General features: G+C 32.2%; 1 protein-coding gene across 1 annotated transcript; it reads right to left on the bottom strand.

Moving 5' to 3' along the window:
- Positions 1-4,397: 4,397 nt before the first annotated feature.
- Positions 4,398-15,739, bottom strand: LOC142612512 (uncharacterized). The gene is made up of 8 exons (XM_075784597.1): positions 15,219-15,739; positions 14,726-14,875; positions 12,555-12,944; positions 10,376-10,444; positions 9,770-9,883; positions 8,623-8,922; positions 7,072-7,415; positions 4,398-5,009 (listed from the first exon to the last, which is right to left on the bottom strand). Exons 1-8 carry the CDS (start codon positions 15,706-15,708, stop codon positions 4,398-4,400), a joined length of 2,469 nt encoding a protein of 822 aa, XP_075640712.1. The 5' UTR covers positions 15,709-15,739.
- Between the last annotated feature and the right edge of the window lie 476 nt (positions 15,740-16,215).

The raw sequence follows: 16,215 nt of genomic DNA, 5'->3' as shown, positions 1-16,215 counted from the left end.
CTTTTTGTAGGTTGTTTCAACATTTGGCCTAAATTGGCTTGACGGTATAAAACATGGGTGAGAGTAGTGGTATGCCCTGTTGTGCGTTGGTGGTACCCTTAAGCTTACCCAAATTGTATCTTGAAGCGTGGAGCAATGATTATACACGTGAGCTTTTTTTTTTTTTTTTTTCAAAAAAGAAAAAGAAAAAAGAAAGCACTCGCGGATATTTGATCTAGTCATTGATTAATTTAGGTATATCTCAACAGGTTATACTCGGATTGTGTGATAACATTTTAGGATAATGATAAATGACCACCATCGAGACAATTTCATATTTGTATGATTTGGATCCTTTATGGGATCTTACCGAAAAGATTTTGAAGCCAATTGGAGGCTAGGATGCAATGTTTGTAGATAAAGTCTTATTGATTTGTGAATTCTTAGAGAGACTTTGAAAGAGCCAATAAATAAAATTATGAGGTTTACATTAATGTTGGCTTATATATATATAAAATCAAAGAAACACTCACAATTTTCAACATTAACACAATATTTAAATAAAATTATCATTTTATTTAAATAAATTTTTTTTTTTAGTTTAAACTTAACGAGGAGTGAAACTTTATCTCTCTAATAAGTCTAACTTAAACTTAAAATCATCATTATCATTTTTTTAGATAAAATTATTTTTGTTTAATCAAAACTTAACAATTAAATAAATTATTTTATTATTATTTTAGTTCAAGCTGAACCAAGAGTGAAACTCTATTTCACTGATAAGTTCAACTTAAACTCGAATTTAGCATTATCATTTTTTTAAATAAAATTATTTTTTTAATCAAAATTTAACAAAGAGTGAAATTCTATTTCTCTAACAAGTCCAACTTAAACGCAAACTCAAACGTTGATAATTTATATAAAAACAAAAATTATAATAGGACTCCAAAAAAAAAAGACTACCGTTGAAAAAAGAGACTTACGTTGACAATCGTGAGTTTGGTTTTTGGGTTGAAATTTCTACTAATTATTTTTTTTTATTGTACATGGCAGATAAATCCTCATTATTATTTTTTTTTGAAAAATCAAAGATGTAACCTATGTCTTCTAGCATAGGGAACAACACATTTTTATTTGGTATGTTATATATAAATTTGTTTAATTTGATTTGGTTTTGAAGTAGAATTTGAGGATTCTATAAATTTTGAAGTTTTAAGTCTTGGGGTTTTTGGTATTTGCGTATTAGTAGGTTAATCTTCATTTTTCACCTTAAATGCTTTTTATTTAGGTTCATGTGATTTTTTGTTTTCTTATTTTTTTTTATGGGAAAATATAGACTTTCATTGAACTGAAATTGGATTACAACAGGACCAGAGAAAGAATTACAATAGATCATCAAACAAAAACTGCTAAATAAAAGGAGGTGAGACCCCTTTCCATGTGTGAGAATGATCCATGAGCTTTGCATCTCTAGCTAACTCATGGGCAACCCTGTTGTCGTCCCTTTACAGATGCTGGAAGGTGCTCCAGTTGAATACAAGAGCAGCAGACCCAATATCTTGTAGAATGTGACCGATATCACCCCCATTTTCATTAGCGTTAATTGCCTGGATAAGAGCTAAATCATCGGACTCGAAGATAGCTTTGGAAATGCCCATTTCTACAGCAAAAAAACTCCCTAGTGCCAAGCATAAGCCTCAGTGACAGAAGCAGGAAAAGCCGACGGAAGCAGCGTGTTGAGAGCTCCAACAGTGGCTCCAGTGTGGTCTCTGATAATAACTCCAATACTAGAGTGTTCACCGTCAATTGTTGTTGGCCCATCAACATTAATTTTGAGATAACCTAGAGGGGGTGGAGACCAATGAGCTCTGACCGTGGGGTGAGAGGGGTGATCATGTAAGTTGGAAGTGTTGAAGTCTATCAATGATTGTTTAGCAATCTCCTAAACTTGAGTTGGAGGGCAGCCAGCATCATTGTGAATGACATTGTTTCTGTTTCCCCAAATAGACCAATTAGCCATGAAAAAAAGGTCCAGATCAGTGGAGGACCCTTTCTCAAGGATTTGGGTCACAATACCAATAAAGTCCTGAGTTGGCAAAGAGAGGTTCATGGGGCAATCACTCCAACAAGACCAAGTTTACTTTGCATGGTTGCATTGAAGCAAAGCATGGGAAATTCATTCCAACTTCGTGTCACAGATTTGACAAAACCGAGCAATATTTAACCCCCTTCACCTAAGATTGAGCATTGTTGGCAGGCCATCGAAACACACACACCAAGCAAAAATTTTAACTTTCGAAGGAATATTTAATTGCCAAATCTTCTTCCAAAAAGGGGAAGCTTGGTGGTTTGATAAGCTTTCACTAGCTGCACCAGTCTCAACCAGTTCCTTAGTGACATAATAGGCACTTTTCAAAATGAGGGATTTTTAGGATTTCATTGGCTTCAAAGTGGAGAAAAAGAGATTTCACCAAGTCCGGTTTCCACCATTTGCTATTCTCATCAATGAGGGACGAGACCATTGGGAAATCCTCAAAAGCCCTCAGAGTGGAGATCACTTTGTGAGTGGTTGGAGTTGGAAGTCACTTATCTTCCCAAATGTGGATTCTCTTACCGTTGCCCACCCGCCATCTAGTGCCTTTTCTAATAACCTCAAGGTTGTTAAAGATGCTCCTCCAAGCGTAGCTTGGGTTGCTTCCCAACTTTGAATTCAAAATATCATCATAGGGAAAGTATTTGGCTTTATAGACCCGAGCCATTAGGGAGTTTGGGATTGATAGAATCCCCCATCCTTGTTTGGCAAGGAGAGCTGAGTTGAAAGCTTGGAGATTTTGAAATCCCATACCCCCATAAAGCTTTGATTTGCATAATTTTTTCCAACACACCCATGCCATTTTTGTCTCCTGGTTTCTTTGGCCCCGCCAAAAATTTCTCATCAGTCTTTCTAAATCATCGCAAAGAGTCTTTGGCAATTGGAAGCAACTCATAGTATATGTCGGCACCGCTTGAGCAACTGATTTTATGAGGATCTCTCTACCCTCAATGGAAAGAAGTTTTTCCTTCCAACTAGCCAACTTCTTGCTCACCATTTCTTTAATCTCGGCAAAGACTTGATTTTTGGATTTACCAATTAGAGAAGGGAGGCCGAGGTATTTCCTGTGTTGGGAGCACTGCATTGGGCCAAGAATGCTTAAGATTTCTTCCTTAACATCATTGGGAGTATTGGGGCTAAAAAAAACCAATGATTTATCTTCATTAATTTTTTGTCCCGAAGCCACTTTGTACGAGTTAAGAATCTGAACCAGCTATATTTTTGGTTGATTAATTATTTTTTTGGATTAATTTCAATTAATTATTATTTTTTTTTTCAGAATGTCTATTTATTCATTGTTCGTTTTTTTTAGAGTCAATAATTTTTCTGTGCATTACATGGGTTAGTGATTAGTATTAATGTATTATCCTGAAACGGTAATTGAATTTTGAATGTCTAAGCACGCGCGCGCGCGCGCGCACACACACACATATATATATATATATATATTTTGAGAAACGGTAAGTAAAATAAACTCTAACAATGTGGATTATGTCTAGAACGTTTTATCCTTAAATATTTAAGAGAATATGTTTAGGATTATTGATGACAATGGTTCAGGAGGTGATTGGATAAGGGGTGTGAACCATCTCTAGCTAGTCCTCTCTTTAGAAAGAACTCACGCTTATTAGGAATGGAATCGACCAGTGTTTGGTGGAGGTACTTTGTCATCTCTACTCATCTTTAACATGGTGGTAAAGGGATGAGAGTAAAGGGAAGGGGATGATGACATTCATAAGAAATTATGATTCTTTATATTTGTAGGAGCTTATTTTTATTGGTTTATTTTGTTTAAGAAATAAGTTGGGTAAAAATAAATTATATTTAGAAAAAGTTGAGAAAGTATATCTTGTGACAATTATTTCAAGTCAACCATGAGAAAGTTCGGTGGAACCAACACATTGATAAATAACTAAAATAATAATAATTTATATAGTGTTCACTCATTTTGTTATTATTGCAAGGATACTCTAGTACACCTTTTATAAGAGATGTTTTCTTTTGTACAAAGTGAGATTCTAAAAAACTATAAGAGAAAAATTACCCAAATAAAACTGAGCCTAGGAATGGTAATATGGAGAGATAATATAGGATCAAGGGTGCCTGCTCCTTGTCTCATTTCCTCTTTGGGGTGGGAAAAACCCATGCAATAAAGTCATTTCAAGACATAATATAGAGTCACCATATTATAAAATTAATAACTATTACTTAATTTGAGATACGTGTATTTGTAAAGCCAATGTAATAAAATTTGTAATATTCTTTATAATATTATGAACATAAAATTTTAAAATTTTAGAAAAGAAAAAGAAAAAGACTCCGCACATTAAAAAGGAACCACCTTGTAGCTACGTTGTGGCAGCTTCTTGATGGTAGCCCACATAAGATCAAAGTACAATGGAAACTGCGCTACTGCAAAAAATGTTATCGGCAGGCAGGTCACTGCATACACTGGAAACGCTGCATATTTCAGTTTATCCTTTAGAACAAAGAAATGTCCCGCGCAGAAGGAAATCAACATGGAAGCTATGGAAACGAACAGTGATGTTAAGCCTAGCAAAAGCTTCCTTGGTAGGTCTCCGCCAAAATCCTTCTCCTGGTACCGAGATGTTAAGATGGAGAGGAACATGACAAGGGCCGTGATAGAGAAGCAGAGCGCGACGAGTGATGAGATGGCAAAGGCGTCGAATGCAGGCTGGTTTTCGAGTGTTGGAGTGCCAATATCCTGCTTAACGCCTCCAGGGACTGTGGTGGCGCTGGCAAAGGCCACGGTGGCTATGAGTGCAGCGACTACGGAGCAAGATTCAGAGGTGCTTCTTAGCCACTCGCTTCCATCTTTGACAAGATCTTTGTGGGTTTCGGTAAATATCTCTTTTGAGGTATTGCCCTTGTTGTTGTAGCGTAGGAAGAAGTGGAAGGGCATGGACTCTTTGACAAACTGAAAATATTAAAAAGTTAAAAAAAGAGTGATTATAGTACAAATTTTAGTATATAACCAGTCCGTGTAATATATGAAAAATTTAACATAATGATTAAATTTTTTTTGTTATATAAAAAAAAAAATTTAACATAATGATTTTTAAAAAGAGTAAGACTTAAGTACAGTATTTAGGTGCTGTTTTTTAGGTCTATCTCTTAAGATTTTGTCATGTGACTTTTTTCTCATGGATGGAAGTGTATTTTTTAAGTTAAGTAATCACATGACAGAATCTTAAGATGAGAACCTAAGAAATAGCATCTAGGATACTGTACATAATTTTGTCATTTAAAAAAAAATACAGTATAAAATATGATAGTTATTAATAATTTTTTTCTTCAGCAGAATGATATATAGTTATTAAAAAATATTTATTATAATGGGTTTTATATATGAAGTTATAGATTCTTAGATTAGATATTTACTATGATTGTGTACCTGTCTGTATATAAAAGTACTTAAAAAAAAAATGATGTGTTAAAATTAATTCTAAGGGAGGTTCAAATATAGAATATAATTTAAATTAATTATAAATTAAAAATATATTATAATAATAATGTGCAAAATTGTAAGGGCTCAAAAACTTACATTACATAATACTTTGAGGTCAACAAAAAGCCAAATAATTTTATATAGAAGGTGAATTCTTATAAATGAACGAATTATCATTAACTACAAAAGAATCATCTAAAATTTTATTTATTATTTTGTTGAATTGGCATTAATAATTTCATGGTGAGGTTATTTCGTAAAATTTTTGTTATAAACCATGTTGTAGCTTTTGTTTTTTCTTAACAAAAATAAGTGATTTTGTTACTCCTCAGATAAATTATTTATATAAATGCTAGAATAGCACAACCTTTATTATATAAGTTTTACAAATTCAACTTCAAATGCAACACATTCAGAAATATATTTATTTATTATTTGTTAACATGACAATACTAATCATATTCGTTGTCATGCCAGTTTCTAAATTTTTTGAAGTAAATTAAATTGGAAGTAGTTTTAGCATTTATATAATTATTAATTTGATGTCTATGAATTTCTTTAAGTAGTAGTTATAATTTTTTACAATTATTAACATTAGTTGTATTATTAATCTTGAATGGAGTTGGATATAAAGTTTGATTAGTCTGTGGTTGATTTGGAGACATGGTTCAAATTTGAGGCCACTTACTTTGATAATATGATAAATTATTGATTGTTCAGAAAACATAAACCATCAAAAAATGATAAATTTAATAACTTAACCATAATTTTAATAGATATTTTCAACATAACCTTCATTTTCAATGAGGATGTTTGTCTTGGGATATTTTACCTCATTGACTTAGTTGTTTTAGGATATTTATCTTATCAATTTAACTAGGGTTGTGATGTAGAACATGAGCGGAGAAATAGTTAAGGAAAAAAAAATTGATATTGCAAATTAAATAATTAGATTCTAGAATTTTCCCCTCTAAAAAATTCTAGCAATTCTTGAGACTGACGCAATCTAAGAGCCTGCTTGGATTATACTGATTTTGAGTGATATCACTCAATTTTTATCATTGAAATTCCAAAACGCGTGGGTCCCACAAAAAATCTTGTGTTTGGCTTGGTTTTGAGTACTTGTTTCCATCATTCATAACTTAAAAATTTGAGTTTGAGTAATGGAATTCGGAAACAACATTTGAGTGTTTTCAAAAACTAAAAATTGATTTTCAGTGGGTGGGGTCTATAATTTTGGCAAAAAGTTGAGTTATTAGAATGAGATATGTGACTGAGTTTTTAAACCAAACAAGTGTTTTGCATTTTTTGAGTGAAGGTGAGGTTTGAGTTAAGAGTTATTAGTTTTGGATTTGAGTTTTGAGTTATGAAAACTGAGTTATTTCTAAACCAAACGAGTCCTAACTTGTTGAGAATTCATAGTCTATCCCAATTTTGGGACTAATGTTGTAGTAGTAAAGGATTCTAACAATGAGCTAGAATGAGTTCACCAATTTTACAGAGGAACTCTAACTGTATCCCTCATATATACCTCATACCACTTGATTTCCCATTGCATTTGCAATGCTGCTCCGGGAATTAGCCAAGGCTTATGCTCCCCAAGCTTTGCCGCGAGATGCAAGGCACTATTACCTTCGTCATCCACTCTTAAAAAAACGCTCTCTTTCATCCTACTTTTTTGTAGCAGAAGTTCATATACATGTGGTTGCCTGTTCTCCACCGCCAACAGCACTATATTCTTCTTGTGTTCATTCATGTCATGTATGGCAACGGGAAAGAGTTCCAGGATATTCGCCACAATTTCGGTGATACCATTCTTAGCTGCAATTAATATGGGGCTCTCCTTCTTTGCCTTCTCAGTGGGTTTCTCCTCCGCTGCCAATAACACAAGGGGCACTTAAGTAATGTTTGATCTTTGTTTAAACTGTTTGCAACATTCATTGCTAAAGTAGCAGTACGTGAAGTAAATATAATTATATAAATCCTTTTATATTTTATTCCTAATTGATAGCTTTCTATTATCATCCCTCAACCTTTTAGGTCATTCCAAATAATTGGTTAATCAAGAACCTTTTATAGTTCAATGAGTATTTCTTTTGTATCTTCAACAAAGACATCTTTGTTTTAATTATCGAATTATTAAAAAAAAAGAAAGAAAAAAGAAAGATAGTTTTAAGCCGAGGGACAAAATAATCAAACGACTTAAAGAATTATTGAATAAGGAAGCAGGAAAAAGTTATGCTGTGTTTTTTGGAAGGCCAGCCTAAGCTTGAATTACTAGCCTGATAATGCCTATTGCAATATGCATTTTTGGCTTCGACTCACATGTGGACCATTTTCTTTTTAAAAAACAAATAAAATTTTATAATGTTTTTTACAATTATTAAGGTGTCATGTATATTTTATTGGTGTATAAAAAAAATAATGTTAATTAGTGTCTATTACATTTGCTATATCTTAAGGATAAAATTTGACTCTAAACATTTTTGGATCCCTAAGTAAGCTTCAACCCAAACTAAGAAAATGACATGTATCTATGTTATGTGCAAATGCAATACACATAATTCACTTATTCTTATTTGGTAACTATGCTCACAAATGACAAAGTCGGATGGTGGACTAGCCCTAACATGCTTATTAATTAGTTTTTTCCTTATGGATATTTGAATCTAGGTTTTTTACCTAGAAAAACTGGACAATGTTATTAGTCACAAAACTCTTAGCTTATTCTAGAATCTAGAGTCTAAGTAAGAATTGTATTTTCCGTTAGCAAACCTTGAAAAATTCTCTCTTTCCTTATGGGGGGAAAATGTTTTAAAACCCCTAGTCTTAAAAGTTAAAACAGAAATTTCCCAAAATACCCCATTTGGAATTTTCTTTTCATGAATACCCCTATGGCCTCTGTGTTTTGTAAGCTAGTCAAAAAGTTTAGAGGTGAGAATGATGGTAGCTAAGAGTCATATAAGTTGTTACATTCTAGTGTTTCTAATGAAAACATTTAAAGTTGAAAATTCTTATTCCTACTGTAACTATCAAATTAATTATCAAAAAACAAAGTGAGAAGAAAATCAGATTATTGTACCTTCTTTTGTTCTATCGTTACTGCCAGTTTTCTTGTTGTTGTCTTCTTTGTCAGTTTTCAAAGTATCAATAGGAGGATCCCTAAAGAAGGCCTCGCCAGAAAAATTGACTGTGCTGCCATCGCTAAGAACATAAGGCTTTGTTTCAACATCCGTTTGAGATGTCACTGTTGCTGTCACGGGGTTCGACCCAGTGTCCTCATATTCGTATATTGAAGTATAATGTAGAAGTTCGTTTAGGATCTGAACGGCCCATGTGTGCTTCTTTTTCTTCTCTTCTATCTGTCTTATACTGGTAGATCCTAATTAAGTAACATAATAAAGTTTTACCAATTAGAAACAATATGAATTTCCACCCCCGCCTCCAAGAAAGAAAGAAAGTAATAATGTGGAAGCTTCACCTAAGGTAGTTCTTCTAATTGAAAAAGCTATTTATGATTTTGAGTGTTTAAAGTTTGGAATTTATAAAGTATGAATATTGAATTGTTGAGTGTTCTTTTACCCTCTAAAAAATTTAAAGGAGTCCTTGAAATTGTTTTAAAGAAATTTACAAATATTTGACAATTCTAACTAAAATTTGCTCTTAAAGCACTTTTAAGTTTTAACACCCCTTGAAAAGAAAATTCAGGACCGTAGACTGTTACTAGGCAGTTCAAGAGAACCTAGCCTTATATAGTTACGATGTTTTAGTAATAATAAAAAAGTTTGTAACACTTTTTTAGGACAAATAATATTTGATACAAAAGAATGGAGGTTGTAATCAATGGTTCTAGCATCACACCCATTCCCACACCATTTGCCATAACTATTATATATAGTTGATTGTAAGTGGTGGAGAAAAAGTGATAGACGGTCGATCACAATTTATCACATAAGATATTTGTGAGAAAAAAAGTGTAGTAAAGATTATGGTCCTAAAATCACTCGTGATATATAATGACTAATACATTTAGTGATTTTATTTTTTTATTTATTTATAACTATTGATATGACCTATATATTTTGATTGGTGTATATATAGTAAGAAGTATGAGTGATAGATAAGGTTTATATCAAAGATATTTCTCCAATCATAACTTATCATGTTGGCAAATTGTACAAAATAATATGAAAAAAATTATGTTCAAACTTTTCTCTAGAGTGACATACCTAATCCCAAAATGACCAGCATGGCCTTGGATGCAAGCTTGACAAACTCAAAGCAGATGCCATAATTAGCTGGAAAAAGTTGATGCCCTTGAGCTCCTTTGGTAGCACTGAATCCTAAATAAGGTAGATAATTGTAATGCTTAGATAAACAAGGTTCAAGAGTTGTAGTTTACACAATGCATATCTCTAGTGACTAAAGATAAGTCATGATGACAGTAGGACCTCATTGATTCAACAATTTGATCCGTCCCAAAAATTGGCCTATAATCTTTTTCCCCTTTGATTAAAATGAGTCAGTATATGACTATTTTAACGATTACGAACGCAGACTTGTAATTTTTTGTAATATTCGCATGCAATTACAGGGTATTCATTTCTCCTTTTTATATCATATCCAGTTTTTTTTTTTTTTTTTCCTGTATCAATACAACTATTTGCTTAATTAGTGGCACCAACAGTTTCATGAAAACTGAAGAGATAGGGAAGCACCAATGTCATCTATGTGAAGTACACAATTATATATTGTGAAACTCAACGAATGTTCGTGTAATTACTTTATAAAATTTAATCCATAGAACTGGAGGTGTAACAGCTCATCTTGATTACCTGCTTCATGTGCATCCTTTGATCCTTTAGGGTTCTGTGCATCCGTAAACTTTTGCACCAGATTCAATTCTAGGACAGATAAGAAAAAAGTAGTTAGGTCACTACATAACACATAGTAATGGTTTAAAATTAAAAAAACTTGCATTATGTCCCTATTGCTTTGGGTTCATGGATCTTAATCGTTTTACAAATGTGACATTTGAAGAGGGAGTTGGAGGTTGAGTTTATAAGTTTGACATTAATTGATTTTAACGTAAGTGGAGTATGAACTTTACATCTCTTATTCGATAATAATAGATTTTATTAGTTGAGCTTATTGGAATCTATTAGCTGACTTTATAAGTGATTAAACTACTAAGAAAGTTTTTGCATAAACTTAGGACTTAAACCTATATCCAAATATTAATAGAGCTTAAATCTACATATTAGTCTTATGTATAAAATAATACTTTTCATAAAATAATTCAAATTAAAATTAATTTAAAAGCAAAAGTTTTCTCTTACTCTTCGAATATCACCATGCAAAACAACCACTAAAATTGATGATGTTATGTAGGATCGAATCCTCTCCTATTCTATTATCCAATAGCCTTCAATTTTTGGTCAGTAGAAAAGCAAATACCCGTAAAATAATCGAACGGCACATATGCAGCCACCCAGGATAACCATTTGAACATCTTCTATCATCTCAAAAAGGTTCATAATAGCTTGAATTTTAACCAATGCTGTCTCGGTTCTCTTTCTCACTGCTCATACGAGAAAGTATTCCGTAGATATTATATAGGTCAAAAGCACCTCTTTGGGTCTTTGGGTTTGGGATAGTTGCAAAAACACCATATGTGGTTTTAATTTTTCCTTATAACTCTTTGAGTTTTTCATAACTGCCAAATTGACTTCTAAGCTTAAATTCCATAAGCTTTTATGGATGGAAAAATCACTTAATTATCATGTGATCACATTAAGAATACTCACAAACTAATTTGAACCACTCGTCCTATCATGTTAACATGATTTTTCTATCTATAAGAGCTATCAGAAGTTAGTTTCAATAGTTTATTTGGCGGATATGGAAAAATTGAAACCTCAAAGAATGTTTTTGAAACCTCATTTATAGGACTTTTTAATTGTGGGGTGCATCCTTTGGTAAGAGGAGGCATGGTACAATAGATAATGTTGTAAAAGCAGAAGCTTTGACACCAATTTGTTGAGAATAGCGGAAGCGAAAATATCTATTTGTTGGGTGTGTAGCTAAATAAGAAACAATCACACTAGAGCATAAAAATTTACGTAATTCAGCTTTTGGCCTATGTTCACAGGGCAGCACCGAGAAGAAAGTTTCACTAACAAAAGAGATTACAAAAATGATACCAAAATACTCTCACAATACCCAAACCCCAGATACACCCAAAAGAGAAGTACGTGACTAGAGAAAATCCTTAGAACTCTATCAAAATAACAGAGTAGAGAAACTTATTCTAATATTGCGGGACTCATAACACATGGAACAATGGCCGCATAACTAGTGTATATATAAGCAAAGAGACGTGGGCCTTTTGTCGTGGAGTACAATACAAAATCCAAGTTGGACTAGGATTTCTTAAGTCGGCAAAGTAAACCAACAAGGACTTGGTTTACCAGTCCTTCCAAGACAAGGACTATGCACTTCCACGTGAACTATTCAAGCCTTAATTTTAAATTTTTTTTTGGGTCAGCTACGAATTTTCAATTGATTAATTAGTCAAGATAGGTTACATGTATTCATTTTTGCAACATTTATATTTTATCCAAAGTTCTATACATTCTCTATAACTTAATGGACATGTTATTTTCACTATTTCTACTAGTATTATTTTTGGTTTTTCTCTATTTATTCCTCCAATTTGAATCAACTTACTCATTTTTATCTATATATTAATCGCTTTTCTTTGACCTTGACCGTTTTCATTCCAAACTACTCTTCTTCATAATTTCATCCATAGAGGCAGTTTATATTTTTAAGCATATTCCCTTATTTTAAATCCTATATTCTCATATGTTTTCACTTATCATCTTTACAGTATATACATATTTATTCAAATTCAAAGATATAAAAGGAATTTGAAAGATTTCTCTCTAGACTATGATGTTTATAAGATATTTTACTAGTTAATAACAAATAAATAAAGATTTAGTTACATACCAACTGACACCGCAGTCCAAAACAATTGCAAGAAGTTGACGCATGTTCTGTAGTTCTCCGGATACTTCTGCTTCTTTTGGTCATGGACACTTTTTTTTGTACCCGTTGCCGGATAATCAGATGGTTCTTTCTCTTCAATTTTGATCTCGCCACCGACAATGATTTCTGGTATCACTGGCAGGTGATCAGATGGTTCCTTCTCGATCTCATCAACAAAGACAATTTCCAAATTCTGAATGGTTTGGCCATTAAGACTCTTTGTCAAGCAATCAGATGGTTCCTGCTCGAGCTCATCAACAAAGACAATTTCCAAATTCTGAATGGTTTGGCCATTAAGACTCTTTGTCAAGTAATCAGATGGTTCCTGCTCGAGCTCATCAACAAAGATACCTTCGAAATAACAATAGAAGATAATATATCGTGATAAAATGCATATTGATTATATTTATAAAAAGTAAAGTATAAGTTAAAGTTAAAGTTAAAGTCTTCTTAAAAAAAAAAAAAAAAAAGTTAAAGTTAAAGCTAAAGTGCACTTATAGTTAAAAAAAAAAAAAAGAAATTTTTTTTTTTTTTTTGGAGGGAAAGAAAAAAGAAAAAAAAAAAAGAGTTTTTTTTTTTTTTTTTAAAGTGCTTATATATCTTTTGGTAAGTGCGTATACATGCATTGTAATAGGAAAAGTTTCATTTCACATAATAAGGAAATTATTATTCATCTCATGACAATGTAGTTTGGAGAAATATTCTTTTGACCTACTACTGATTGGTGACAATTTAGAAGTCATTCACATATATTATTTAAATAAATCAAATGATTCATTAAAAATGTATTACAACTAAAAATATATTAATTAGTTGGTACAGTGCAATATATATGAGAAAATTTTAACATAATATAATTTTAATATGACACTTTTATTATTATTATTATTATTATTATTATTATTATTATTATAGGATGTGCCAGTATTCTAATATATGGTTGCTTAAATTTAATTAAGAAATATAGATTATATTATGTATAAAATTGTGAGTCCTCTTTCTTTAAAAAAAAAAATTGTGAATCGTTAGAAGTTTATGTAAGCCAACTATAAGTCAAATTCTTTCGGTTTTATAAAGATTATAGACTACAGATTATAGAAGTGAATAATCAATTTAACTGCCGCATAATGATTTTTTTTTTCTTAGGGGAGCCACATAATGAGTTGAATGGATTTTTCTTCAAATTTGTTTGATTGTAAACTCTACCATTAATTTTCTTTTATATTTTTATAAAAATATTTTATGACATGACTATCGACTAAATATTTGTCATGCACACTTGTGGGTAAATAAATAAAAAAAAACAAACAAAAGGATATATTGATAATGAGCCACATGCCCATGAATAAAAATTCTTAATATCACATTTTAGTTTTCATCTAATGCAATATCCCATGTAGTTATTTTTTTATTTTTTTTCTTCATTTTAAACTTTAGTTTCTTCTTTTGTTGAGAATCAAATTTTAGTTAATTTATAAAAATTCTTTCTCAAAAAAAAAAAAAGAAAAAAAAAAGCGTATGTGAACCTGGCTAAAATTGGTAAAGTATAAATGGAACATATATACGAGACCAATAATTTTTATCCGTGCCACCCATTCATTAATTTGCTGTGCCACTGCCTACTAGTGGAGAAATTATAAGGTCCAATGGTGGACAAGTGACGTGATCCACTATTCCACTAAAAAACTCACACCTGTATAAAATTGTTGAGTTAGAAAATCTTTTTAAACAGAAACTTATTACTGACTCAGCAATTTTAAACAAATGAGAGTCTTTTAGTGGGATAATAGACAAGTGACGTGGTCCACCAGAGAATTGTATAATTTCTCCTACTAGTGGATCCGCAAGCAATTTCATCTCGACTATAAAATCTAGAACATACGTATCAACACAAAGTCACACATGCCATGATAAAACTATAAAAATAAAATAGTATTTAATTTTTAACACAATTATTCAAATTACTATCGTTTTGAATCCAAAAGAAAAAAAAATTGATATAAAACTCTAGAATTTTGAGTTTTGCGTAGAACATAGGGAAGTACTAATAAGCGTTTATAACCGCAATAGAAAAGGAGGATGAAACTTGAAGAGATTTTATTTCATATATGTGACTATGTAGTGATACTTACAGTGATAAATCAATTTATACCATCCTCCAATGTGGCTACCACTTCTGAAAGCGGAAGGCTTGCTCGCTAATATATGAAGAGGGGACAATCCTTGGTCATTGACATAGTTAACTAGTTTTTCATACATGTGAATTATTCTGAATGCCAAATCTGTCGCAACATTTGAAATCCGTCTTAGTACCCAAAAATAAAAGAAAATATAAGAATACTCCATTAATAGCCCAAATTCACTAATAAGTAATAACATATATATCTGCCAACACCGTTTTGTTGCTTCCTCAAGCACTTTACTACATGACACATTGAAAATTAGTAAGTAAACATTCTTAAGAAAATAGTTAAACGTATTATAATTTGACATGATAATAAATAAATATATATCTTGTATTTCAACGACCGAAATGAATAAATATAGAATAATTTTTTATATATATTATTGATGATTAATTAATTTATAAAATAAAATTGTGGTATCTTTAGCATTAAAGCTCACCGAAATAGTCTCCAGAGATGGTGCAATGAAGGATAGTGTCACCATCCTTCCTCCTACAGTAATTGTACCCTTTCTCGATACCACAGAGCTTGTGAAGACAAAGAAAGGCTTCTTTTTTACCATAGAGCGCTGCCAAGAAAAAAGGGGTCTCGTTGTCATGATTACGAGCACCTATCAATGAGTTATCAACTTGTGCAATGCACTCACACATAGCCACATTCCCCATTGATGCAGCGATATGGAGAGGGGTACTCCCTTGCTCGTTTTTAATTTCTAGAACCGCTTTTCTATCTGGTTGAGAGGAAATATATTCCACAAGTTCTTGGACTTTGTCTTCTTGGCCATCGGAGACAGCAATGTGTAATGCTGTGTCTCCTGACCTGGTGAGCTTGACCTTGAGGGCCATTGGATATTTCTTATCGAATTCAACCACGCTATCCCATTCGCCTTTCATGGCCAATTTGAACAAATCTTTCTTGATGCTCTCCATGTCCAGATTCAGTTGGTCTGTGGTGGAAGTCATTTTCTAAAACAGGAATAAGGAAGATAGGAAATGAGAGGAGTTAGGATTAGGGTTGAGTAGAAGATGAAGAAACTGGGACTTGTGTGCTGATTTATACTAGAAAATGAGTTCTGTGCATGCTAGTGCCACATAGAAACACACACACTTTAAGGAAAGTTTCTTCCACTTTCTGTAGCGTACTTACTAGCATATTTGTAGCTTGGAGACTAGGACTACCTTGTCTTGAAGTTTCTAGCTATTATTTAGAAAAATAAACTGAAATACTTTTACCTCCGGCAGCTCCTGCCAATCAGAAACGAATAAAAATAAGAAGAGAAAATCAGCAACACAATTAATTAATTGCCCAATATTATTCATAGGAGTCCACTAAGCTTCTGATAAATATAGACAGTGAACATGGTGAATTATTGTCAAGTTGAAAAGGAGAATACCGTACAAGACTCGGACCTCAAGCGAAGAATATTTTTATTCTTT

This window comes from Castanea sativa, chromosome 10, assembly GCF_040712315.1.
Source record: "Castanea sativa cultivar Marrone di Chiusa Pesio chromosome 10, ASM4071231v1".
NCBI classification, from domain to species: domain Eukaryota; kingdom Viridiplantae; phylum Streptophyta; class Magnoliopsida; order Fagales; family Fagaceae; genus Castanea; species Castanea sativa.
Note: the sequence above shows the minus strand (reverse complement) of the source record. Positions and strands in the feature narration are given on the sequence as shown.

What these genes read in the sequence shown, in the direction of transcription:
- LOC142612512 (XM_075784597.1), bottom strand. Translation starts at nt 15,708, where the DNA reads ATGGAGAGCATCAAGAAAGATTTGTTCAAATTGGCCATGAAAGGCGAA. An exon ending in AAAGGATGCACATGAAGCAG is followed by an intron (nt 9,884 to 10,375) that starts GTAATCAAGATG and finishes TACCTTATTTAG; the next exon opens with GATTCAGTGCTACCAAAGGA. An exon ending in TAACGATAGAACAAAAGAAG is followed by an intron (nt 7,416 to 8,622) that starts GTACAATAATCT and finishes TGTTATTGGCAG; the next exon opens with CGGAGGAGAAACCCACTGAG.